At 56.2% G+C, this 24,345-nt stretch overlaps 2 protein-coding genes across 6 annotated transcripts in view; one reads left to right on the top strand and one right to left on the bottom strand.

The window, feature by feature from the left end:
* Positions 1-1,838: 1,838 nt before the first annotated feature.
* Positions 1,839-11,065, bottom strand: DCAKD (dephospho-CoA kinase domain containing). Of its 5 annotated transcripts, none has more exons than XM_066205294.1 (6): positions 10,890-10,977; positions 9,371-9,478; positions 7,591-7,708; positions 5,407-5,610; positions 3,540-3,627; positions 1,839-3,103 (listed from the first exon to the last, which is right to left on the bottom strand). In XM_066205294.1, the coding sequence occupies exons 3-6, from the start codon at positions 7,700-7,702 to the stop codon at positions 2,818-2,820; spliced, it is 690 nt and encodes a 229-aa protein (XP_066061391.1). In that variant the 5' UTR covers positions 7,703-7,708; positions 9,371-9,478; positions 10,890-10,977; the 3' UTR covers positions 1,839-2,817. The 5 variants fall into 5 exon arrangements, with proteins under 5 accessions (XP_066061391.1, XP_066061393.1, XP_066061390.1 ...); XM_066205296.1 differs by having other exon boundaries at positions 9,375-9,478; XM_066205293.1 differs by lacking the exon at positions 9,371-9,478 and having other exon boundaries at positions 10,890-11,065.
* Positions 11,066-11,123: 58 nt separating this feature from the next.
* NMT1 (N-myristoyltransferase 1) overlaps positions 11,124-24,345 on the top strand; it is an 18,621-nt gene continuing 5,399 nt past the window's right edge. The window contains exons 1-8 of the mRNA XM_066205292.1: positions 11,124-11,440; positions 17,407-17,521; positions 18,771-18,915; positions 21,010-21,128; positions 21,608-21,699; positions 22,298-22,414; positions 23,133-23,303; positions 23,660-23,768. Of these exons, the coding sequence (XP_066061389.1) occupies positions 11,211-11,440; positions 17,407-17,521; positions 18,771-18,915; positions 21,010-21,128; positions 21,608-21,699; positions 22,298-22,414; positions 23,133-23,303; positions 23,660-23,768 (1,098 nt within the window). The 5' untranslated portion in view covers positions 11,124-11,210. The remainder of the gene's footprint in view (positions 11,441-17,406; positions 17,522-18,770; positions 18,916-21,009; positions 21,129-21,607; positions 21,700-22,297; positions 22,415-23,132; positions 23,304-23,659; positions 23,769-24,345) is intronic.

The following is a 24,345-nucleotide window of genomic DNA, read 5'->3' as shown; positions in this document are numbered from 1 at the left end:
CGTGTAGTGACACCACACTCGGGTTCCCCGGCCTGTTCCCCCTTACAGGTATTGAGGCGCTCACTCAGTTCACACCTGGGGACATGTCCCATGGGGGACATCACCCTGTACCTGCACCCTCGTGGGGGGACAGCTGTCCCCACCCCTGCCCCAGCGGGTGTCCCACGGTGGGTGCTCCAAGGAGGGGGCTCCAGGAATGGGGTACACCAGGGAAGGGGTGCTCTGAGGAAGGGGCTCCCCCGAGGAGGGGGTGCACTGTGCAGGGAGGACACTGCGGAGGGGGTGCTCCGGGGATGGAGCTCCAAGAAAGGGAGGTTTCAGGAATGGGGTGCCCTGGGGAAGGGGATGCTCTGAGGAAGGGGTACAACGGAGAGGGGGTGCACTGGGGAAGGAAGTGCTCCAGGTAGAGCTGCTCCGGTTGGTGAGGGGGTGCAGGAGCAGGGGGTGCAGCAGGAGGAGTGTCTGTCTGTCACGAGCCCCCGCCAGCCGCAGCAGAATCGATCCGGCCGCCAATTTGCACAGTCAAATATTTGGCTTCGCGGCGCGGGGCCGGCTCTGCTCCAGCCGCCCCGGTGCGCGCGGGCCCGCGGTGACGGTGGCGGCTGCTCCGCGATCGATGGCGGGACGTGCGGCGAGCGGGCCCGGGGCTGTGCCGGGGCTGCGGCCGTGGTGCAGCACCCACGATCCTGCATCAGCACCCACAGGAGCCCAGTCCGGGGACAGCACCTGTGCCACGAGCGGAGGGGCTCAGACAGGGTGTCCTCCATGGCCACTGATCGCCGATAGCACCCAGCCCAGGAGCTGAGCCATCTGCCACCGGCAGGGGATGGCTGAGGCTCGGCCACTGCCACGGCCACAGGTGGCCACAGGCTTGTCTCCGAGGGGGTTTGGCTGGGGCGTGGTATGGGCGGGAGCGGGACCGGTGGCGCTGAGGCAATCCTAGGGCAGCTCCCACGGATGGGCACCACACCGCTCCTATGGACACAACTCCATAGCCAGGCTCCAGTCCTTCCCCAGTGGGTGCCAATGCCTGGGCTCAGCCCCCAGCTCAGCCCAGGGCCCCCACACCAGGCTCTCCCGGCCATGCCAGCGCCGTGGGCAGCCCTGTGCCTCACCATGCCCCTAGATCCACTCACTTCCTCGGCCCCGCTAAACTCGTTAGCGGCGGGCGAACGTCAGCCGGGCGGGAGCGAAGCGCCAAATGCGATTACGGCCCCGTCTCCCTCCTTCCATCCCCGGCCCCATTTATCGCGGAGGCGGGCGGGAAGGAGGCGGAACTGGCGCTTATCTCGGCCGAGAAATCCCGCTCCGGCCCTGATTTATGGCTGCCTGCGAGGGATTCCAGCGGCACTGCGCAATTACGGAGCATTTAGAGCACGGAGGGGTCAGCGCTCGAGTACGGCTCCCCCAGCACGGCTGGAAGAGTCGGGTAGCCAGGTGGGTGCTCCAGCTCAGGGATGCTCCTCGGGCTGCACAGGGACCACCAGGTCTCTCCAGGTGCGTGACCTGCGGGTGCACACTGGGGCTCAGGGGAGAACGGGAGTGGAAGAGTGCCTGGCCCCAAAAAGGGGCACGTGCCGGCTGGGGACATGCTGGGAAGGTGCCTGTGCCTAAAGGATGGAACAGGGGACAGGAAGGACACTGCCTCACAGGACCAAGCCCAGGCAGGAGGGTGGTAGCACCCACCTTTCTCAAAGTGTGGGGACAAGCAGTAGCAGTGGGGGCAGTGGTACCCCAGAGGGAACGTGCTGGCCACAGAGAACCACAGCAGGTGTGGGATCACATCCTGGCAAGCCAGACCCACCCCATGGGGTGCCCAGAGCCAACACTGAGCCACGGCGCTCCCAAGGAAGGGCACGGCAGAGCTGATGCTCCAAGCAGCTCCTGGAGCAGCTCAGGGATGTTTACTGGGAAAAGCAGGAGCGGCCGGCAGCTCTTCCTGCGTGTGCTGAACTTTACAGAGCGCAGCCGTGCCCCGGCATAGGAACAACCTGGGAGCAGGGAAGAGCCTCAGGAGCAGCCACGGGATGCAAAGCAGCTGCTGTTCAGTGTTTTATTAAAACAAAAGTGAAGACCCAGCACCCGCCTCGCCCAGGCTCGGCTCTCCCACTGGGAAACTGCTGCCAAAGGAAGTGCAAACAGCAGGAAATGAGTTTGAACGAGGTAGAGCCCAGGTATCAGCCTGCTCCAGGGTGGATCAGACCCCTGGATCCAAAGCCAAAGGTGACCCACGAGTGAAAGCCACAGAAACAGAGGGCAAGGGGGGAGGAGCAGCCAGCTGAGCACCCGATCCATGTGAACGAGGTGCTGTCCTCCCCTTCACTGATTTAACAAGTTTCCATTAAATCAACATGAAAGAGGGGAAATCGCAAATCTAAATTTGGATTCGGAGAGCTGATCTACGGGGAATCACCCAGGGGACACTGGAGGCAGTAACAGGGCCTGAGAAGGCACCCAGCCCTAGGGATATTGTCCTGGAAGACATTAGTGAGATTGTACTCGATTAAAGTGAGATTGTCCCAGATTACAGTGAGATTGTCCCAGATTAAAGTGCCTCAGATCACTGAAGTCCCACAATAGAGACCCACATGGGGACAAGGGTCTCATTCCACAGGCACGGCTGGTGGGTGAGAACCTGAGCAGGGAGGATGTGCCTGAAAAAACCTCTGGTTGTGTTCACCTTGGGAAGTGTGCAAGGAGACGCCTCATGCCGCTGTCTGCATTCAGCTGGCAAAGCTCATTAACAGAGGTGGCCTTTCACTGCCCTTTTCAAAGGGGGAAATTCAGGCCCCTTCCCTGACTAAGAGAAAAGGTGAATTAAGAGATGAAATGCCGGATGAGGAGGAACACCAGCCCTCCGAAGCCGGCGAGGGCCGCGCCCACCGCCAGCCGTGCCCAGAGGAAATCCAGGGAATCCTCAAGGCGGGCATGCAGCCGCAGCACCTGCCGGCGCGTGCTCTCCCGGTCCCCGGAGTTGTTGATGACGTGGGTCGCCCACTTGCGCTTCTCGTCCAGGGGCAGCTGGGAGCTGATCCGAGCTTCGGCCTCGGCCACGCCCAGCCCGCTCCTCTTCATCAGCCGCCCCAGCTGCGTCGGGGGGTCACTGCCAGGCGGAGCACGGGGCTGAGCTGGGGGTGGGAGGGAACAAGGGATCTGCCTTCCTCGGGGGAATCACTGGGGTAAAATGGGAATGAGAGAAGTGCCCCCTGTCATTGCTGACACAGTCAGCCTGCACTTGGATCAGCAGAGCCACCACTGCCTGGGCCGTTCTCAGCACTGGCACAGCCTGTAGCAGTGCCCCAAATCCTGCCCTGATAGAGCATGGGTTGTGGAAGGCCCAAAGGCAGTGAATTCCACTCTGTGATGGTGCCAGGTTCCAGGGAAAGCTCAGGAAGGTCCTCATGCACTATAAAGGGAGGTGTGCTCAATGGGCTTTGCACCAGGGCTGAGGCTGAACCTTCACCAGAGTGGAGGCACATGATGGTCCCCTCTGAGAGACGCGGCATTGTCCCTGTCCTCGTGGTTCCCAGAGCACTTACCAATAAACCAGCACTGTGTATTTCATAAACCTGGTCAATCCACGGGTCTCAAAGAGCAGAGGGATGTCGAGGATCACGTAGCGGTAGCCTGTGGAAATGGCAACATTCCCCAAAAAAGGGAACAGTGTTAACACCCATTCCCAAATCCCTCATGCTGCACACATACCATGGCCAGGAAAAGCAAAGCAAGCAGGAGCTCTACAGCTCCACAATTACAGCAGAGCAGAGCCTGCTGGCCCTCCTCCCTCTCACAGGGAGGAAATGGTTTCATTCCAAGTTTCCAGAGGAAAAAAAAAACAGCCCTAACCTGGTTGCTCCAGACCAAAGGTGAAACTGCAGAAATATAATGAGGAGCTGAAATGAGAGGAGCAGTGCCTGGCTGGCAAAAGCAGCAGCCGTGTGCTGTGCTGGCCTCTCCCGGGAAGCAGTGCCCACAGCAGGATCTGTTCTCCAGTCCTTCTCTTGTCCAAGACTTCACCAGGCTGCAGCCATCTGAGCCAACATTTCCCAGCTCAGCCTTCCTCCCTTCATGAAAAGCTTTGGCTAAACAGCTCCATTTTTCTGAGGAGAGCAAGGAAGTCCCTGCAGATCTCCTGCAGCTGTGACACTGAAACACGGGGGAGCCTCCAGGCACAGCCCAAGGGCTGAACCCTCACCAAAACTGGCTGAGTTTGGTTTAAAACCTTTGTCACTGCAGGGGACAGAGCTTGTCACAGTCAGTCACTGTCTTCCTGGCTCTGCCCGTGCCTCTGCCCTTGGCCAGTGTTTGGGGAGGTGGGAGATGCCCTGCTGACTATGGGGGAGAGGGTGAGGGGAGGGGAAAGCTCCAAGTCAGGACTTCACTCCCCTGTGTGAAGGGGACACCTTTGGTTTTGTTGGTGTCCCCTCTTTATAACCCCCCTAAAACTGAACTGCGCACAGCAGATAAAGTCTTGACAAAGACATCATCATCCAAGGAGCCACCATTCCACCAGCATCTCTGCCCTGAGAGGCTTCTCGCTGTCCTCTGATTTGATCGATCAGAGCTTTCCTTACACAGCGATCCTCAGAGACAACATCCAGCTATCCCAAATCATTAAATCCTGACTAATGAGGACAAAGCAGCCTGCTGAAGCCACACAGTGCTCTCGCCGAGGGCCAGGACAGCATCCGCCTCCTGAGCCCGCAGCCCCGAGTTCAAGACTCCAGCTCTGCCTCCTGGCATTCCTGCCTGTTGCTTCCTTTGTGCTTCCTCCTCCTCACCCTGCAGCAGAGCTCGGCCCCGTGGTGCCCCAGCCTGTTCAGCTCTCACAGGGCTCAGCTCTGATAAGCACCACGAATCCAGACTGACTCTATTAAAGCATCCGTCTGTCTACACGGAGACCTCTGGAACAGCTGGTGATCTTATCTGGCATTTCCCCAGCCCAGCCTGACAGCTGCATTTGTTCCATTTATCAGGGGGAACGGGGGCCTTTGGAAGCCACAGCTGTCAGCCCATTCCTCACCTTATCGATGCTCAAAGGGCTCCACAGCTTGCACTGAAGCTGGAGCAGGCTGGGGGTAGGGAGGGATATTTGGCCGTTTCGGGAGTGTGACATTATCCGGTGGGTAATCTCAGCAAAGCTGCTCCCAGGCCCTACAGATACACTTTAAACCACAGAGGAAAGTGGTGAAGGGCAGCAGTGAAAGGCAGGAGTGAATCAGGAATGAATCCTCCAAACACTGACACCAAAGGCCACCGGAGGCAGAGCACAAAGGCTGTCACTCAATGTCCCTTCTCTTTCTCTGTCATCCCTGTCTCTCTCCCCACATTCAAACCAAAGGCAGAAGGAGCAGGGATGGCTCCTGCCCAAGCAGGAGTCCCGGCAGGCTGGACATGGCCTCTTACCGAGTACAAAGTACTTGAGGACCTGCTTCAGCATCTCCTTCAGGATCTCAGGGTGGGTGATGGAGTTCAGCAGCCGCCGTTTCTCTGGCTGGGAGAAGACAATGTTTCCGAGAGCCTCACGATTTATCTCGCCGTTCTCCAGGAGGATCTCGGTGCCAAAGTGCTGCAGGATCTGCTGATGGGCCTTGGAGTGGGGCTGCACCACTGAGAACATCAAACAGCCAGGGTGAGAGCCAGTTTTACAGCACAGTTGGTGTTTGCATCAGCAATCACCCTCAGATGGGGTTTGCTCATTAACTAACGGAGCTGATGCTCCCGTGGCAGCACATCTGCCTCCAGCACATCTGTCCTGGCACCACATCTGCACAGCCCGGCAGCTCCTGCCAGCCCAAGGTCCCTTTGAGGGCTGACACCTGGGTGATCAAAGTTCTGCAGACATTAATTCAGCACCACAACCCTCCTGGCACGTGCTGCTGCAGGGGGTGACAAGTCAGCAGGGCGGGCAGGAGGACACAGCGATGGCCACATGCCAAGGCTGGGGCAGGAGCTGGGCTGAGCCAATTCCCACCAGGGACTGAGCAGGGAGATCCTAAAGGGACCAGGACCAGCTGAAAACTTCAGCACTACGTGAATACTCCCTGCTGCAACTTGTCTCTGGATGCTGCCGAGGTGAGTTTTTTTACTGTCTTTCACATCAGTCACTAAATTCTTCAGGAAAATGAACAAAAAACCTTCTAAAAGCTCAATCCCCAATCAGCCCTTGCAGGAGCTCTGACGTTACAGGAGTGTATAACTTTAAAGCCACCAAAAAAAAATCACCAACAAAAAGGATTAAGCAATAAAACCATAATTAAGCTCCAGCTGAGGGTAACCACAGCGAAGGACAGACCGCAGATAATCATCTCTCCCAAATCCAGGAACATTGCCACAGGTTGTAACCTCAGGCCAACCTCATAAAAGTCTTTAAGACCAATTTTTTTCTCCCGTGGAATATCACATGGAGGCAGTCTCAGGATGGGTGAAATCCATATAGTAAACAAACACATATAAAAAAGGAATTGGTGCAAAATAAAGCGATTGGCAGAAAACTTTCACAGAGTATCTGTAGTGTTTTCCTACCGTCTCTGAGGGCTTTTAGCACCTCCAGCAAATTTCCTGCACCTCCAGGGGAATTACAGTGCAATAAAATGTTAAAGCATCACAGATTTGAGTGGCTACACAGTAAGTTCTTCACCAAATAGAAAAGCTCAGGCACTTCCAAATGACACCACTGCATCATGGCTCAGCAGCAGACCCCAAACCTGCGGCATGCAGGACCCACAGCCCTCAGAATCCCAGACTGGTTCTGGGGAAAAGTTCATCCAGTCCCACCCCCTGCCATGGGCAGGGACACCTTCCACTATCCCAGGTTGCTCCGAGCTCCATCCAGCCTGACCTTGGACACTTCCAGGGATCCAGGGGCAGCCACAGCTTCTCCAGGCAACCTCGGCTCTCCTCATTATCTTGGTGGGGCAAAGGGATTAACATCTCACAGGTAAACATGGAAAACAAGGTCTGCTCTGGTCCTGCTAAGTCAACAGATCTGGGATTCTGGGTCTTTTCTCCAGCCCAAGCAGCACATTTTGAGAGCAGCAAGAGGCAGCTGTGCAGTGCAGGAACATGGAACAAACTCCCCCCAACCTGAGATCTCCAGAGCCTCTTTTTTTTGTTGTTTTTGAGCACATTAATTTTGTGGTCTGATCTCTCAGTATCACCAGAAAAACAACATCCAGCACCGAGGGACATCCTCTTTCAGCCACCAATGTAACTGAGTGACAGGATGGGTGTCCTGGGGCTCAGGGGGTGTATTGGACTAGCCAAGGGATTCCACTTTCCAGGGAACCACATTTATTTTTGCCCAGAGTTGGCTTTAAAAGCTGGGAAGCAACACATGCCAGGGGATGGAAACTCAGAGCACAATCTCCCCACGGTGTTTATTAGGTCATGATCTTTTTTTCTTCAGTAAAAATATATCCTAGTTCCAATCCCCCCCGGGGCAGCTGCTCCGCAGCCCCGCGGACTGGGAGGTGGGAGGGAAACCCTTCTCCGATGTACCCAGAGCACCCTCTGCCGTCAGCGCTTCCCGGCAGCGATCCCGGTTGTCAGGGGAACGTCAGGGAGCAGGAGCAGCTCTGGAAAACTCACCCTGCCTGGCAATAACATCGGCATCGATCACGGCACAGCCCAGCTCCCGCAGCACCGCCACCACCGTGCTCTTCCCCGATGCGATCCCACCCGAGAGTCCCACCAGGAACATCGTGCTCTGGAAGGGAAGGAGAAGAGCTGGAAAACGTGCCAGGACAAGGCCATTTTGTTCATGCTGAGCACATCAATTATTTAGTCCCAAGCAGGCAACTTCATTCAAAGCTCATTTTCCTGTTTTCTCGGGATGTCACTAAGACATCAGCAGGATTTTGGCACACTCTGGGCTGGGGATCTTGTTCCACAGGCTGGAGGGCAGTGTTGGATTAAACGAGGCTTCTCTGGACCCCCCCCCCCCCCCAACTCTGGATGTGCCACTTGAGCCAGCTCTAAGTTCCTCCAGCTGGTTTATCTGCAGCTCCTTCCCCTTTAGCATCTCCACTCATCAAACCAGAGTCCCATCTACAGCACCCTGAGTCATGGAATCATGGAATTGTTTGGATTGGAAGAGATCCTAAAGCCCATCCAACTCCACCTCCTGCCATGGGCAGGGACATCTTCCACTATCCCAAAGGGCTCCAAGCCCTGTCCAGCCTGGCCTGGAACACTTCCAGGGATCCAGGGGCAGCCACAGCTGCTCTGGGCAACCTGGCCCAGGGCCTCACCATCCTCACAGGGAGGAATCCCTTCTCAGTATTCCATCTGGCAGTGGGAAGCCATTTCCCCTTGTCCTGTCACTCCAGGCCCTTGTCCAAAGTCCCTTTTGGAGCCCCTTTAGGCACTGGAAGGGGCTCTGAGGTCTCCCTGGTCACTTCTTCTCCAGATGAACACCCCCAGCTCTCCCAGCCAGGATCCAGAGCAGAGGGGCTCCAGCCCTTGAAGCATCCTCTGGACCTGGTCAGAGAAATCTGGAAATTTCTGGCAGGTTTGTCAAGGGTGACCCAGGAGCAGTGGAAAAGTGCAGAATTCAAATAATACCTCAGCCAGGACTGGACACATGAGGCCTGAGAGGAAGAGCCCTGCTCAATCCCTGCAGCAGCTGGGTATTGGAGCTCAGCCACCTCTGACACCAGCGGGACCCAGGGCCCACAAGGCACTCCGTGAATCCCACTCCCACACCACTGGCAGCCCTCAGGACAGGGAAATCACAGCTCTGAGCAGCAAACTGGTGCCCTGAGCACAGATCTGTGCTCATCCTTGGCCTTGAGGCCAGGAGAGGGTTGGTAATGCTGCTCCCACAGCTCCTGCACAGACATTGCCCTGCTCAATCCAGGCCCCGCAATCCTATAAATCCTGCTTGTGTGCTCTCAAATCCAAAAGGTTCAGCCACATAGGGGCAGCTCCAGAGAGCTGAGGGGGCTACTGTGAGTATCTGCATCCCAAAATTACAACAGCCTCAGCAGCCTCAGTCCCTCCTGCAGCCCCAGCCCAGAGCATCCAGGCCTTTGTGCAGCTGAGTTGTGCAAACCCCCAAGGACAGCTGCTGCTCTGGCTTTGCTGTCACCTCATCCAGGGTGACACCACGGGTGAGGGGCTGAACTTCCCACAGCCCAGCCTGTGGCTGTTGCATCTGGGAAGGAATTGGCTCCATCACCTTTGGCCAGGAGCCACCGGCTGCTGGTAGTCACTCTTTGGCTTCTCCTCCCCCAAATCCTGCTCCCTCCTGGCAGCCCAACCCCAGCAATCTCAGTCACCATCGCTCTGCCTAACCTGGCTCTGGTCTCCCCCCTCCCTCCAGACATCACCAGCCCCCCAAAACCCTGCACATAAAGGAACCAGGTACCTACTGCCCACACTGTCCCCTGCAAGTGGCACCCGAGGACAGCAGGTGGGAACACGGGGCTGCCGAGGGGCTGAGGATGGGTGAAAACACAGCACTGCAACCCGTTGGCTAGAAAATAACAAAAGACGGCGTTTTAGTCATAATTCAGTCCTACAAACGGGACCCAAACCCACAGTTTGGGGGGAAGGAAGGGGGTGGGCAAGTCCTGTGGCAGCTGGAGGCGGCTGAGCAGAGGGAAGGAGCAGAGCTGGAGCAGAAGCAGCAGCCCCTGCCAGCAGCTCAGGCAGCAGCTCCACCGAGCGCCGACCCAGCCTGCAGCAGCACCACGTGCTCCTTCCCTTTTCCAGACACCAGGACAACAGATGGGGATAGCTCCAGCAGCAACAAGGAGGGATCCAAAAGGAATCAGAGAGGGCCAAAGTAATAACAGCAAACAGCAGTGACTGGCGAGGCTGATGTACGACCAAGCAGGACCTGGACCCCACGGGGAGCCTCTCAGGAGGGCTTGGAGTGACAGAGGGGCTGTTTATTTATGCCAAAAGGTTAAAATCCTACCCTCCCACCAGGACTTTATACTCCCCCTGCTGCAGCCTGTGAGGGGCAACACTGCACCAGGAGGATCCGGATCACAGCAGTGGAGGCTCCATGTGCCTGTTTTGTAAAAATACCCTAAAAACTCTCCTGCCCTTGTAAACGCAGGGCTTTAACTGCAGTAACCCCAGCGTTCTGGCCTCCAGCCTCAGCTGGGACTTGCTCCCAAAACCCTGCTATTTCTGTCCCTCCATCGCATGCCTCGACTACAGGAATTACTGCAGGGGGAAAGCAGCCCTTGGAAGGGTTATCCTGGAGACCAGGGCCAACTGGGGATCTGAACACTTGTGCTGTCCAAGGGCCTGCACAGACCTCAGGCATCAATATTTAACAAGCTCGGGTTTGAACTGCACACGAGGGGAGAGGCCAGCCCGCTCCTGCAGGTGTTACTGGCAGGAGCCAGAACCAGTTTTCCCCCAAATACGCCATTTTGGGGGGATATATTTGGCCTGTTCCAACTAAACCAGACATGGGGAAAAACAGTACACGAGCCACAGAGGCTGGTCAGGGTGGAAAACTCGGTGAGCTGCTCCAGCAGCGAGGAATGGGGAGATACACCCAGAGCACTGAAGAAATATTTTTCAAAGAATCAGGTGCCCAAAAATTCCCATGTCCCAACTCCTGCGGGTTTTGAGCACAGCACAAGCTGCCAGCCTCAATCCATCCATCCGGCAAGCACAGGGATTGGGGATAAAGCTGGACCGTGACCTCCAGCACCATCCTACACCCGGCCCTCCTCTTGAGCCCATCCTCGTCTCTGTCTGAGGCTGAGAGAGCTGGTGTTTGGCCGTAGGAGGCTGTAGTTAAAGGGAAGAATCACCAAGTACATCGTTAATTGGCGGGGAAAGAGCGGCCGCCACAAACACCTCCACCCAGCCCGCGGGGTACCGGGACAACCATGGCCCCCGCCCGCCGCCCTCACACTCACCTTCTGCCCGGCTTCACACGCGCCGCAGTGTCCCGCGCGCCTATTGGCTGGCGGGGAGCAGGGGCGTCTCTCCCAGCCAATTGGCGCCGCCCTCATTAGACTCGACCCACCCCTCAAGCCGGAAGCGAGCAGAGACGCGAGCACCTCGGCCTCGGCGGGGAACGGGCGAGCGGGGGGGCAGGCCGCAGCTCTCCGCCCGGTGGGGCATCCACGCGGCTGCCCGGTGTGAGGGAGCCCTCCCGCCACCGGCGGCCCGCCCCTGGACACCCCCTGAGACTGGCGGGAATTGTAGTCCCGGCCATAGCGCAGCCCGGCCCCCGCATGCCCACGCAGACTACCACTCCCGGCATGCCTCGCGGCTCGCCGCCCAATCGCGGCGCGCTTTGTTGCGGGGGTGCGGCACGCGCGGAGGCCCCGTTCAAGATGGCGGACGACAGTGAGACAGCAGTGAGGCGGCCACCGGCGAGGTCTCCGCGGCTGGCGGCGGAAGAGAACGACCACGAGCATTGCAGCGACTGCGAGAACGAGGCGGAGCATGGCTCCAACCGGGGGTGAGCGGCGGCCGGGACCGCGTGCCACGGCAGCGGCCGGGCCCATTGAGGCGAGGAGCGGCCGGGAAGTGAGGGGCGCCCCGCCCCTCGGGTGCGCTGATTGGACGCTGGGCAGCATCCCGGGCAGCGATTGGTCGAGGCGCCGGTCAGTCTGGCGGGGGGGCGGTGCTGCCGGCGCCCATTCACGCCCGCTGCGGGAGCGTGTCCGAAGCTCAGCAGGGTCGGGCGCGGCCGCGGTGTGCATGGGTGACGGCTGCGGTGGTGTGGGGCGGCCGGGACGGGGCCGCGAGTGTCTTTTTCGGACAGAAATAGGCCCAGTTAGCAGCTCTTCCTGGCCTTGCGTTAGGGTGTGTCTCCCTACATTCCCTCTGCCCTCCCGCACAAGCCTCAGCCCATTCATGGCATCTCCATCCCTGCGGTGACACCCAGGGTGGTGGCACGCTTGGATGCGTGATGCTGCTTTCCGGAGCATGTGGCATCCCTCTGCCCTGCAATAATCCCGGGTTTCTGCACACTCATCCCGTCGTTATCCTAAACACAGCCCAGGGTTTTGCAAAGCTCTGCCTACATTGTCTCGTGGTTGGAGGAGTGCAGCCTCCAGAGGTATGGAATGGTGGAATAACAACAACAAGGCAGGGAGCGAGGCAGGTTCTTATCTCAGTGGGGAAGAGCTGCAGTGCTTCACGTAGCACCCTCATTACTCACTGCCTTAATTAATACGGTGCAGAGCTGCCTCACCATGCCTGGGATTTGTGGGAGAGGCTTCGTCCTCATTCCTGCTGGGAATGGGGAACTTCAACGTGTGGCTTTCCAGAGGTTTCCGGCGGTTTTGTACTTTGTTCTTCCTGCACCTGAGCCTCACTGGGCTCCTCCTGCTCACCTGGTGCTGCTTCCCCAGCCCTGCACAGCAGTGGCCGTGGGCTTGGAGGGACCTTCTCCCTCCATCAGCAGCTTTCCATGGGCAATCCCGCCTGCCCAGGAACCAAAGCGAATGAAAGGTCACACAAGAAATATCACAGAGGCTTCTTTTTATGACAGCATAGCTGCCCATTTATATTTCATTTGCCTCCCGGATGTGGCACCGTGTCTCAGTTTAATCGGTTTAGCTGTGCTTGGGGAGATTTTTATTTTCTTTCCCTCTGACATGATTAGGTTTGTGGAAGCCAGAGCCGAGCGGAGGAGACGCGGTGCTCAATCACCGCTGCTCCCCAGCCCAGCGGTTCCTCCTGCCCTTTGCCAGGAAAAGGTGTGTTCTGGAGCCCTCCTCGGGTCCTGGCATGGGCATCACTGACCTTCTCGAGGAGCTGGAGAGCCACAAGCAGCCTGGGGAATATCCAGTAGGAAATAGTTTGGATAGCTTAGGAAGTGACACCAAAAGCGTGGCTGGTGGGCACAACCATAAGGAGTGTGAGGCGGGGTTGGAGCTCTCTGGCGAATCTCCTGTCCCCCCAAAACCCACCAGGGAGAGACCAAGTGGTGGGAAGGAGGATGGTTTTCATACTGGATGCACAGTCATTAGTTGTGTTGATTCCATACCATCCCATTACACCAGGCTGTGGGAGTGTTTCCGGTCACCCCAGTGACACTGTCCCCAAAAACAGGGCAGGGGAAGGTATTTGAGCTGCCAGGGTTTGTAGAGCCACACTCAGAGCTCTGCCCGTGCCAGTTTGGGCTGGGAGTCACTGGATCTTGGCGCTGAGGTTTAAAACATTAAAGTATTCCTTAGTGAAAGCAATACTTCCTTTCCTTTTAAGGGCAGGAAAGAGGAATTGAGTTTCCTCAGCCTCAGTCCTGTGTCAGCACTGGGATGTGGCTGCACTGCTCTCTGCTCTGGCTATCTGAGCTGATTTTTCCAAAGAAAATAATCCCGCTTTGTTAGTTTTCATATTTCCCTTTGTGTGGAGAGAGCTTCTGCTGTGTCCCTGGTGGCTGTGGAAGATTTATTCCCTGGTTCTGGAAAGGCAGGAACATTGTATGGGCTCAGCCTGGTGGGATTTGTCACCTCACAGGCAGCGAGAGCAGTGGTGACAGCAAGGATTGGAGTGTCCCAGTCCCGTGGAACAGTTCTACTGTTGTCAAAACGACCTGGGGAAGCTGTTTCAGGCAGGAAGAGTTTGGGAGCACCCTGTGGCACAGCTGGGTTGTTGCAGGATGGGGTGTGAGAGGGGGCAGAGGGGCTTTTCCAGAGGGGCAGCCGTGGGTTTGGCAATCTCTGCCTGCACTTAGCCACAAGAAGGAATTCCTGGGACAAGCACTGAGCTCCAGCACGTGGGATTCAGTTGTAGGTGTAAGGAGCGTGCTGGGCTCTGGGAGCTGAGCTCTGCTGTCTGGAGATCCTCCCTCTCTCCCTCCCTGCCACAGGCCCTAACGAGATTACAGAGATTACAGCCTAAGCACCATGCCTGATTAGCTCCTGGGATGGCAGAAGGATTTTCCAGCAACTAAATACGGAGCAGGGATCCACTCCTCCTCATCTGACACTTTCAGTCTCCCACCAGGCTGAGGGAGCTGCCCACAGCTGGAGTTGTTCCCCTTGTGCTTCCTCCCTCAGCTTTGGGGGTACAGTGGCAACACCCATGGATCCAGGGATAGATTAGTGGGTGCTGAGCACCAGTTTGTTGGGTGAGTCTGGTGTTTTCCAGCCTCTCGAGGGGCTGAGCTGGTGGAACAGTCAGTCTGAGCAGGTCTCACCCTCAACAAGCCCAGCTGCTGCCTTTAAGTGCTTCCAAAAATGTATTTTCAAGATCACTCAGGTTACGGAGGTTGTTTTCTGGGCAGTGATAGGTGCTGGAGCCTTTGTCTTCTACTCATAGAGCCACCTGGTAATGGGAAAGGAGGGATTGGAGTGCTGAGTAATGACCATGCTGGTGGGGATGCCTTTCCCAGGAGAGGAGAGGAGTGTTTTCCTTAGCCAGAAAAGAGACCATGGTGATCCCACAGGAAACTGGGAGATGTTTTGCACAGTGCAGCCAAGGTGCCTTTGTCCAGTCACTTCATCTCTCAATGCACCTCGGAATGCAAAAGGATATGGGAGGAAAGAGGCCTAAAGTGCAGCTGTTGGATGTGAGCTGGGCTGGCAGCTCACCCTTCCTGGGGCTGAAACTGCTCCAGCCCTCTCAGCTTCGTGGGTCAGGCCAGCTGCAGTAGCTGAGATTTTGGATGGTGGTGGCTTGTCCCAGGACACTGGTGGGGCGTTGTTATTAATTTGGGGAGTATCTAGGGGGTGCAGCTATGCTGGAGAAAAAAGGTATTTGCTTTTCCAAATAGATTTAAAATGGAAAATACCTGTAATTGTTGCTTCTCTGGGTGTAGGGAGTGGGACCTTTGGGTTTTCCAGCATTTTCCTTCATGCTGGTGACTCCTCTCCCAGGCTGGTTTTCATCTCCTGTCTGGAGCAGGGCGCTTCCCCAGGCCATGCCACCTGGAATGCAAAACCTCATCCCACCTTCTGCTGCCCTGATTTCTTCCAGGTCACGACAGCTTTGCTCATAAATCAGGGAGGAATTTTCTCAGCGCTTTCACCTGTGAGCCTGTGGTTGGGCTGAGCTCATTAGCACCAAGCTGGGAGTTGGCAGGTCTGATTTATGAAGCAAAGCGATGCTGACAGGGTATGAGGGGAGCATTTTGTTTGTCACAACTGACACCTGCAGCATCCCAATGTGCAGGTGAGCTGGGAACGCGTCTCTGTCCCCTTTGGAAAGGGCAACTTCCAGTGTCAGCCCTTGGGGTGTGCTCAGGAATTCTCCTGGTGCTGTCAGTTTGTGGTGTTAAAATTGATAGCAAACAGTTTGGATGTGTTTATTGCAGCTCCAAGGTGGCTTTGCTCATCCCAGGACTTCAGTGTGGCCAGGATCTGCCCGTGCTCCTCCCCAGAGACTTAAAAAATCCATCACACATTTGTCACCAAAATCAATAGTGGTGTCAGCAGCGCTGTGCGGGGATTGCTGCTGCTGTCGTGTCCAGCATCTCCTGGGTGGAGGCAAAGCCCTTTCCTGGCAGTGGGAGGGAAGGTGAGATTCCCCCCAGGGATGGTTCAGCAGCTCCATGGGCTGCTGGTCCTCAGAGCTGCTGGTCCTCAGAGCTGTGGCTTTGCTTCTGCTCCTCTCCCTGCTCCCCTTCATGCTCTTCTGGAGAAGAGGGGGGCACTTCTCTTCACCCCCTCTTGTGGAGCAGCTCACCCTGAACCACTGCTTGTTCCCACACCAGGAATGCTTCCCATCTCCTGGTGTTCCACACAGGCTCTGCTGATAGATGGGAATCCTTTTCCCCGGCATGTGCTGTCTGCAGAGTCTCTGCTGCTGTTCAGGTTTTATCCAGAGGAAAAGCTTCCCCAGCCCAGCTCCATGCAAACCATCCTTCTCTGCTCCCCAGGGCAATGCAGCCCATCACGTTGGCTTTCTGTGCTACATCCACAGGCATCTCCCAGCTTCATCCCTCAAAAAACATTTCTCCATCCACTCTTCCCTAGTTTCATAACCTTCTCATTGCTCAGCCTAGGGGTTGCATAGAGTGGTTGGGTTGGAAGGGACCTTGAAGATTATCCAGTTCCACCCCCCTGCCTTGGCCAGGGACACCTTCCACTTGCATTTCTTCAAGCCCTGCTCTCCTTCCAGCTCCTCCTTGTTCTGGCCTTGCTGAATTAAATACTTGGATGCTGCTTCAGCATATTTTCCAGCACGTTTCTTCTTTTTTTTTCCTGCTCCACCTTCCTCATCACTTATCTTGTGTTTGGTAGAAACATTAAACTGCTCCAGAAGTGAGCAGTGCTTTTGTGGGGAGATTGCAGGCTGGTGCCTCTGGGCAGGTCAGATCTGTGGGGTTGTCCCTGCTGTGAGAGTTGTTATGGGGTGCAAGGAAAGGGACACCTCTGTTGTAGAGTACAAATGCTCTGGCTGTATCCTGACCCTGCTGGGCAGCACTGAGGGGCAGGACAGAGCTGAGCCACGTGCTGGCACCTTCTGACCCCAGCTTGCTTTGCAGGAGACCCCTCATGTGCTGGCAGAGCTCTCCTGGCCCTGTGTGAGCCTTTCCCCTCTCATTGCTCTGTTCAGACCTGCTCCAGCCTCTCCAGAATTGAATTTCCCCCTGAACCCTGACAGTCTTGGAGGCTGTAGGCAGCTCCCAGCTCCCCCATAACGTTGCCTGTCCCGTGTCAGGTCATCCCATGCAGGATCACGAGGTCATCGTCATGAGATCCCATGCTGGGAGCAGGCACCTCTCCTGTGTTTTGGCATCAGGGTGCTGCTGGAACAAAGGCCAGGCTCAGTGAGGGGTTTCACACCCTGAGCAGCTGTTCAGGCATGATCATGATCTGGATGTCCAGGGCTGCCCTGCATCCATGGAAGGAGGAGCTGTGCCCTGGTGTTGGCACTTCCCACCCTGCACTCCCAGAGATTTGCTCCTCACTCTCAATTTTTCAGTTCCAGCATAACAACATAATAATTTTCCAATAAACAGCCTCTCCCTAGAGCATCACCACTGCAGGTGAGGTAACACTTGGCACAGTGTCCTTGGCCAACGACCTCTGTGCTTCCTGAACCTGCTGTGGGGCTTTATCCCTGGGGCTGGAGCACTGTTTTCTGCTTCCACATCTACGGGTTTCAGGAAGAGGAAAAAGCCAAAGCTGGGCATCCCACCACTCCACAGGGTGGTTTGGAGTACGGCTGGCAGAGAGGGCGATGTGACAGTGGGGATGTGGTCACCTGCAGCACAGGGCACAGTCCCCACTGCCCAACAGACCTGTGGGGTGGGAGGTGTTGGTGCTGGTCCCTTTTGGGGAGCTCACAGGGAGTTCTGTGCCGTGGGGTGGGTGCTTGGCTGCACCCTCTGTGCGTGGAGTATTTCCCTTCCTGGAGACTTGGACTCAGCAGGGAGCCTGCATTTTCTTTAGAGTGCCTCAGAAACCAAACAAATATTCTCCCAAAAGAAAACCCCAAGGCTCCAATGATGTTTCTTTTGTTCCCCAGGGGCCTGAGTCCAGCAAATGACAGCGGAGCCAAAAAGAAGAAAAAGAAACCCAAACGGAAGAAAGAGAAAGGAGGAGGAGACCAGCCTGACCAGGCTCAGGACCAGCCAGTGAAGGTGACCAACCCTTCCCGGAATCCTGGCTGCCCCAGAACAGCCAGCCCCATCCCAAACTTCTCCAGGGTTACTTAGGCCAAGGAAAGAGTTCCCAGCCCTGGTTTTAGGCACTTAGTTGCTCAAAAAAACTTCAGATTCAGAGTGATTTCCCAGCGTGGCTCCATGTATGAGAATTCCTGTTGGTGCAGACAGTGTTTGCAGAGCACTCTGGGGATAATGCAGTCCTTGGCTGGATATCCCAGCCGGTTCCAGGGTCAGACTGGCGCCTCCAAGTTATTCTTCCCAGACACCAGCTGCCTGTCACAGGCAGGAGCTGCCACACTGCCACCTGCCAGCTCCGAGTCCTGCCCAGCAGCACGGCGGTGACATCTGGTGGTGTTGATTTTTTGCTTGATGATCACAAGAGCAGCAGCTGGGGAGAGCAGGGTCTGTCTTACCCCTCTGGGTTTTGCCTGATCCTCCCCAGCAGCCAGTGACTTGGGAAGCAGCATGGGACACATAGGGGTTGACCCTCCTGGCCCTCTTGTCCCCTCTGGTCCTGTGGCAGAGGACACGCATCAGCAGAGGCTGTTTTCTGTCTGATGCCCAGTTCCCATCCAAATATTTTGAATATTTTGTCCATCTGACTGCACAGAGCTTTAAACTGGGGCTTTGCTTTTTTCAAACTAAATTCCTCAGGGATCAGAGAGGAGCTGGGGTTGGGGATTCAGTGCAGAGCCATCCACCCTGAGGAAGAGGAGGATGAAAGTGTCTTTCATCTTGACTCAACCTCTCTGCCTTGTCCCAGTCCCTGGTGTCCAGGGACTCCTCTGGATGCTGCAGTTTGTGGATACAGATCCAGCTTAGAGGGAGAAGGCTGAACAGTGAGAGAGAAAAGCCACTGAAGGAATCCTGAGTGCTGGGTGTGGGTTGATCCATCTGTCTCTGCAGGATGTCAGGTGGGGAGGTTTGCTCCTGGGGCTCACAGCACCCACTTAACTGAAGCTTAAAGCATTTTCAGAAAACCCTTCCATCCCCTTTGTCCTAGGAGTGCCTAGAAACCAGACCTAGGTGAGTGGCAGGTGGCTGGTGAATTGTTCATCCATCCTGTCAAGGATTGAGGATGGGAAGGGAGGTTCCTGCTTGCTCTCCCTTTCCTGGCAGCACCCCACGACAGGATCAGCTCCAGGTTCCCCTGGAGGAGCCCACATGCAGACCTGGTGGCTCAGCTTATTCCTTTTGTCTTCCCACCCTCCTTTTCTGCCCTCAGGTGAACTCTTTACCTGCTGAGAGGATCCAGGAGATTCAAAAAGCCATCGAGCTCTTCTCCGTAGGTCAGGGCCCTGCCAAAACCATGGAGGAAGCCAGCAAGAGGAGCTACCAGTTCTGGGACACACAGCCAGTGCCCAAGTTAGGTATGTGCAGCCCCTCAACGTTCTGTGGGCCCTGGGGGAAGCCTTGTGGTCCCCAGGCTGCTCCAGGAAGCCCTCAGAGAAACCTGGAGGTGCTGATCTGTGGCCACCAGGTGAGGCCCAGCCTGGCCTGGGCGTCAGAGGCACCAAAACCACTTCTCCACCATTCAAAACGTGGGCTAAGTGGATGGGGAGGGTCTGAAGAGCTGTGCAAGCACTTCAGAGGGTACAGAGGGACAAGGAAGCACTTCAGACCTCTGACCTGATGCCTCCTGCATTTGTGCATCCCTTAATCCCAGTCCTCAGCCCTGGAGTTTGGTCTCCTCAGCTCTCTGTACCCAAGTTTTGTGTGTGGTGTTGCTACATCCTGGGAACTCAGAGCTCTCCAGCTCTCCCCTCTCTGGAGGTTGAAGCCTCCCAGATGGGGATCCTTGGTGGGGAAGGGAACTCGGGGTGAGTCAGGGCTGGATGGTGCTGGGAGCAGCTCTGGGAGGCAGGTCCAGTGCTGAGCTGCCACATCCTTGCTCCGCTGGGCTCACATCCCTCTCTGGCACAGGCCAGAGCTGCAGCTGAGCCGGGAGAGGGGAAACACAAACATCAAAGCATCTCCACCCCAAGCTGCCATGAGCATTTAAGGGTGGGGAACTCCATCTCTTGGTCCCCTCTTCCCCCTGTGAACATCCCAGTGGTGCTTCCCAGCTCTGGTCCTTGTTCCAACCTTTCCTCTTGCTCCTGACAGCCTGTGGCAGTGATCTCCTGACACCATGGCAGGAGCTCTCAGAGCAGACGTGCCACTCATTCCTAGGCTGATTGGGGTGCCTGGGATAACTTTACTTTAGTCTCTCCTTATCTGCATCCCCTGGAGCTCATGGGAACTCAGGGGAACTAGAGAGTGAGTCCAAGCCCACAGTTTCTAGATTTATCCAAAACTTGTCATGGCTTTGAATTTGCTGCTCTTTAGTATTTCTCTTCATGGATTTGTGTCCCTTTTGCTGCAGATGCAGCGTTTGATTCCCATTCTATGTTGTCTACACCATTCTGAGGCCTTTTTGGGTCTCAAAAACTTTGCTGGGAGCGACAATCTCAGCTTTAAGTTGGGAAAGTCACAGTGAGGTGGCACGTGGTCACGTGAGACAACAGAGCCTGATCTTGCATTTACCCTTTTTTTCCAAGGATGCTGGACATGGGAAACATCATTTCTGCTTGGGAAAACCCTGAGGAAAGGGTGGAAGGTGTCTCCTGGGGAGTGGGAAGCACAAAGCAACTCTTTCCTCCCAACACCACGGTGGCAACTGTGCCCTGGCTGTGCCTGGCTGCCAGCCACTCACCATGTCCCAGTGCTCCTCGTGGTCCTGGTGTGCTCTGGCATTACGGACACGGGGCTATTTAGGGCTGGATAACAGAAGTGCTGGAGGATTTTTGGGGCCAGATCTCAAAACAGTTCAGCACCTGCTCTAAGCAGAGAGGGCGGCCAGGGGTGAGCTTTTCTGGAAGCTGCCTGGGGTGGGTGTGAAGGGGGAAGTTTTTGCTCTTGGCTTTCATCACCTCCCCATTGCTTGGAAACCTTTTCAATGCCTTTTTAAGGGAATTCCTAATTAGCACAACTTGCTTTTCTTGGCAGCACTGAAGTGGTGCTGCTGGACTGACATCCCCGAGAAAGCCAGAGCTCGAGCTGACCTCTTCTGGCTGAATCGGGGCCTTTAGAAGTCAGTGGTTTTACAACAAAAGTTGTGTTGTTCACTGCAGCTCTTCTTTAGGCACAGTGGGCAGGAAACCCTGACACTTGCCAAGTGGCAGTGGCCAGAGCTGGCAGGAGATCACTGTCCCACAGAGGGGCTCGCGGGAAGGTGCTGGCCCAGGCTGGGATTGAGGGGATGGGGAAGGATCAGGATCACGTGTGGAGCTGGAGGATGTAGCTGTGGCTGTGTTTGGTCACCCGAGGGGCTCCACCATTCCCCTGGAAGGAGTTTTGATTCTCTGCCCATTGTCATATCCCAAACTGGGTGTCACTGTGAAGTGACACTAGATTGAGGTGTTGTGGAGGCTTGGCCTCACGCAGCAGAGAACCCTTTCATGGCTCCCTGCTCTGTCTTTCAGGAGAAGTGGTGAACACCCACGGTCCGGTGGAGCCGGACAAGGACAACATCCGCCAGGAGCCCTACACCCTGCCCCAGGGCTTCACCTGGGATGCCCTGGACCTGGGGGACAGAGGTGTGGTGAGTACAGGCGGCTCAGCGTGTGTGTGTTGGAGTGGCTTGGTTGGCAGTTCAGTGCTTGGGCTCTTGGAGATGGTTTTGGGGATCGAAGCGTGTCCTTCAGCACAGCAGGTGACGCTCTGGCTCTGTCACACCGTCTCCTTGGGTTTGGATGGGTCTGACTCCCCCCTCCTGCCCATCCCAGATTGGGCAGCTTGGCCTGGTTTTTTCAAGAGCATGTAAGGATGCCTGTAGCCCAGAGTCCTCCTGTAGGAAGACCCTTTAGAGCATGCCCCACCTCCCTGGAAGCTGACACAGGGCTCCCCTGGGTCCTGCTGCTCCCCCTGCTCTGTGGGGCACTGGTCCAGGACCCCAGAGCAGGGACATGGCTGCACATGGTGCCCCAGTGCTGTGGCCACACATGAAGAGTTCAGGGTCCTGTCTGGGGGCAGTTGATGGCTGAGTAACCTCCTTACCCTCTGTGCTCTGTGTTGCTGCAGCTGAAGGAGCTCTACACACTGCTCAACGAGAACTACGTGGAGGACGATGACAACATGTTCCGGTTCGATTACTCGCCCGAGTTCCTGCTGTGGTGAGTGGCACCAGGAGTGCAGAGCAGGGCGTGTGGGATGCTGACAAGCCTGATCCCGGTGACAGGGCTGCAGCTGCCTTTGCTTATCCCATCTCCCTTCTTCCTGAGATGTCTCTTCCCCATCTGTCACTGTGTACAGTGTCGCAGGGACATGGTGAGAAGGGCTGTCACCCAGCCCTGCCTGCCCCTGGCACCTTGAAGATACGGGAGCTTAAAAGTGGACTTTTTCCTCTTTGGTTTGATCCCTTAAGTGTTTGTGAAAATCCCAGTAGCTGAGGAATTCCCCAGTACCCTGGAGCTGTGGGATGAAGGCAGCTGCCAGCAGTTACCCTTGGAGTCCTGTTGCAGCAGAGCTTGCTGTTTCCTCAGGGTGTTCCTGAAGTGAGGAACAGAGATTTCCTCCTGTGTCCCTAGTGAGGACTGGCTGTGGGGTGCAGGAGTTGCCCTGGATCCCAACAGTCCTTGTCACACCGCTGTCACTCTCATCCTCTTGCCAGCGAGCAGGACTCAGGGTGTCCCAGGGCAGGGTGGGAGGCAGGAGTAGGTACACCGGGGACCTTGGGTGGGAGGTGACTGCTGAGCTGTGTCCCCTCCCCAGGGCACTGCGTCCTCCAGGCTGGCTGCCCCAGTGGCACTGTGGGGTCCGAGTGGTCTCCAGCAAGAAGCTGGTGGGATTTATCAGCGCGATTCCAGCCACCATCCACATCTATGACACGTGAGTGCGGCTGCATTTCTCATCCTGCCCCTTGCTGACACCTGGGGCTTTGTGATCGTGCTGAGGGGCTCTGGCTGCATTGTCCTCCCCAGCCCACAGCCAGACCTGCACCCTTCAGCTTTGGAGATGTTTTGCTGCTTGGAGGGGAGGATGGGGGATATTTAAGGGTTAGAAGGGAGGTTCTGAGCTGGGACATCTTGTAGTTAACTGTTGTGAAGGCTGTTTTCCTCAACGAGGTAGGTTAACTTAGAGCTCTGGCTTACAGAAATCATCCAGGGCTAGATGGAGATGTGGAATCATAGAATATCCTGAGCTGGAAGCGATCTCCAAGGATCATCCAGTCCAGGTCCTAGGCCTGTACAGGGCAGCCCAGCAATCCACCCTGTGCCTTGGGAGCATTGTCCAAACTCTCCTGGAGCTCTGGCAGCCTTGGGGCTGTGACCATTCCCTGGGCAGTGCCCAGCCACCATCTGGGGCAAAAACCTTTCCCTAATATGCAACCTGACCCTCCCCTGACACAGATTCAGACCATTTTCCCTGGGAATCCTTGGGTAACATCTTAAGGGAGGGTTCTCCAAACCCAGCCCCTGCCCTTTCCCTGAGGTGTTGACTCCTCATTCCCTTGAAGGGGCTTGGAGGTAGATTGCCCAGGGTGTTGGTCTGATCCTCCCAGGTCAGGACAGTCAAGCCTCATGCTCTGCATTGTTTCCTCCCCAAGAGAGAAGAAGATGGTGGAGATAAACTTCCTGTGTGTCCACAAAAAGCTGCGCTCCAAACGGGTGGCTCCGGTTCTGATCCGTGAGATCACACGGAGGGTGCATCTTGAGGGAATCTTTCAGGCTGTTTACACTGCGGGAGTGGTGCTGCCAAAGCCTGTGGGGACTTGCAGGTGAGTGTCCGCGGCTCTCCCAAGTTTTCTGTCTGCAGACCTTCCCTTCCCGTGGTCCCCTCTATGGTCAGTGGAGTGTGTGGGATTCCCTGGGACAGGAGAGAGCGGTCCCAGCCCAGGTTTCTCCTCTTGCGCTGTCCTTCCAGGATTAAGTGCAGTGGCTTTGCTAAAGCTGCTCATGCAACACAGGAGAGGAGGCTTTGGCAGCACAAGCACTTCAGAACCGTGTTTCTCTCTGTGGGGAGCTGCTGGCCTCATGTTCTCACTTGCCCTCGCGGCAGCCACGGGGACCTCGTGCCCCTGCAGCTGCCCCGCTGCCCCAGAACGAGTCTCCCACTGCCAGTGTGTTTCCGCAGGTATTGGCACCGCTCCCTGAATCCTCGGAAACTCATCGAGGTCAAATTTTCCCACCTGAGCAGGAACATGACTATGCAACGTACCACGAAGCTTTACCGGCTGCCCGAGGTGGGTGCCGGCCGGGAGCAGAGCTCAGGAGTTGCTCCTCTCTGGGCAAGGGGAGAGGCACAAACCTCCTGGTTGAGGTCAAGTCCTCTGCCTGGAGACCCAGGGTTTGTTCCGTGTAGTAAATGACTCTGTCAAGCAGTTGTGCTTTATTTAATCTTTATGTATTTTTGCCTGGGTACCTGCATTTTAAGGGCAAATTCTTGCAGTTAGAGGACCCTGTGAGCTTTTGTTTGCTGGTGAGTCATAGCCTGTCGTGCTGGTAAAACGAGCAGGCAGATGTGACAGCCTTCATCTGTCCAAACACAACCTCGGCGTGACCTTGGATCGGGTTAGTCCCTCATTCTTCAGTCACACTGATCAGTTCTGGCACTGCAGTTGTCCTGCTGGGGAACTTCCCCAGCTGGAGATGGAAGAGAAAGAAACAAACTGCATTAAAATTGCCACCACACTCTCCGACCTTGTTGGCTCCTGTCTGTCAGCCAGAGCTGCCCCTTTGGGGTGGAAAATACTGTTTTCATGCTGGGCAGCTCCCAGCTCCTGCCTCCCACAGCCACACAACCTGCAGTTGCTGGGCTGG

This window comes from Chamaea fasciata, unplaced genomic scaffold (assembly GCF_029207755.1).
Source record: "Chamaea fasciata isolate MVZ Bird 193981 ecotype frontalis unplaced genomic scaffold, bChaFas1.0.hap1 SCAF_27, whole genome shotgun sequence".
NCBI classification, from domain to species: domain Eukaryota; kingdom Metazoa; phylum Chordata; class Aves; order Passeriformes; family Sylviidae; genus Chamaea; species Chamaea fasciata.
Note: the sequence above shows the minus strand (reverse complement) of the source record. Positions and strands in the feature narration are given on the sequence as shown.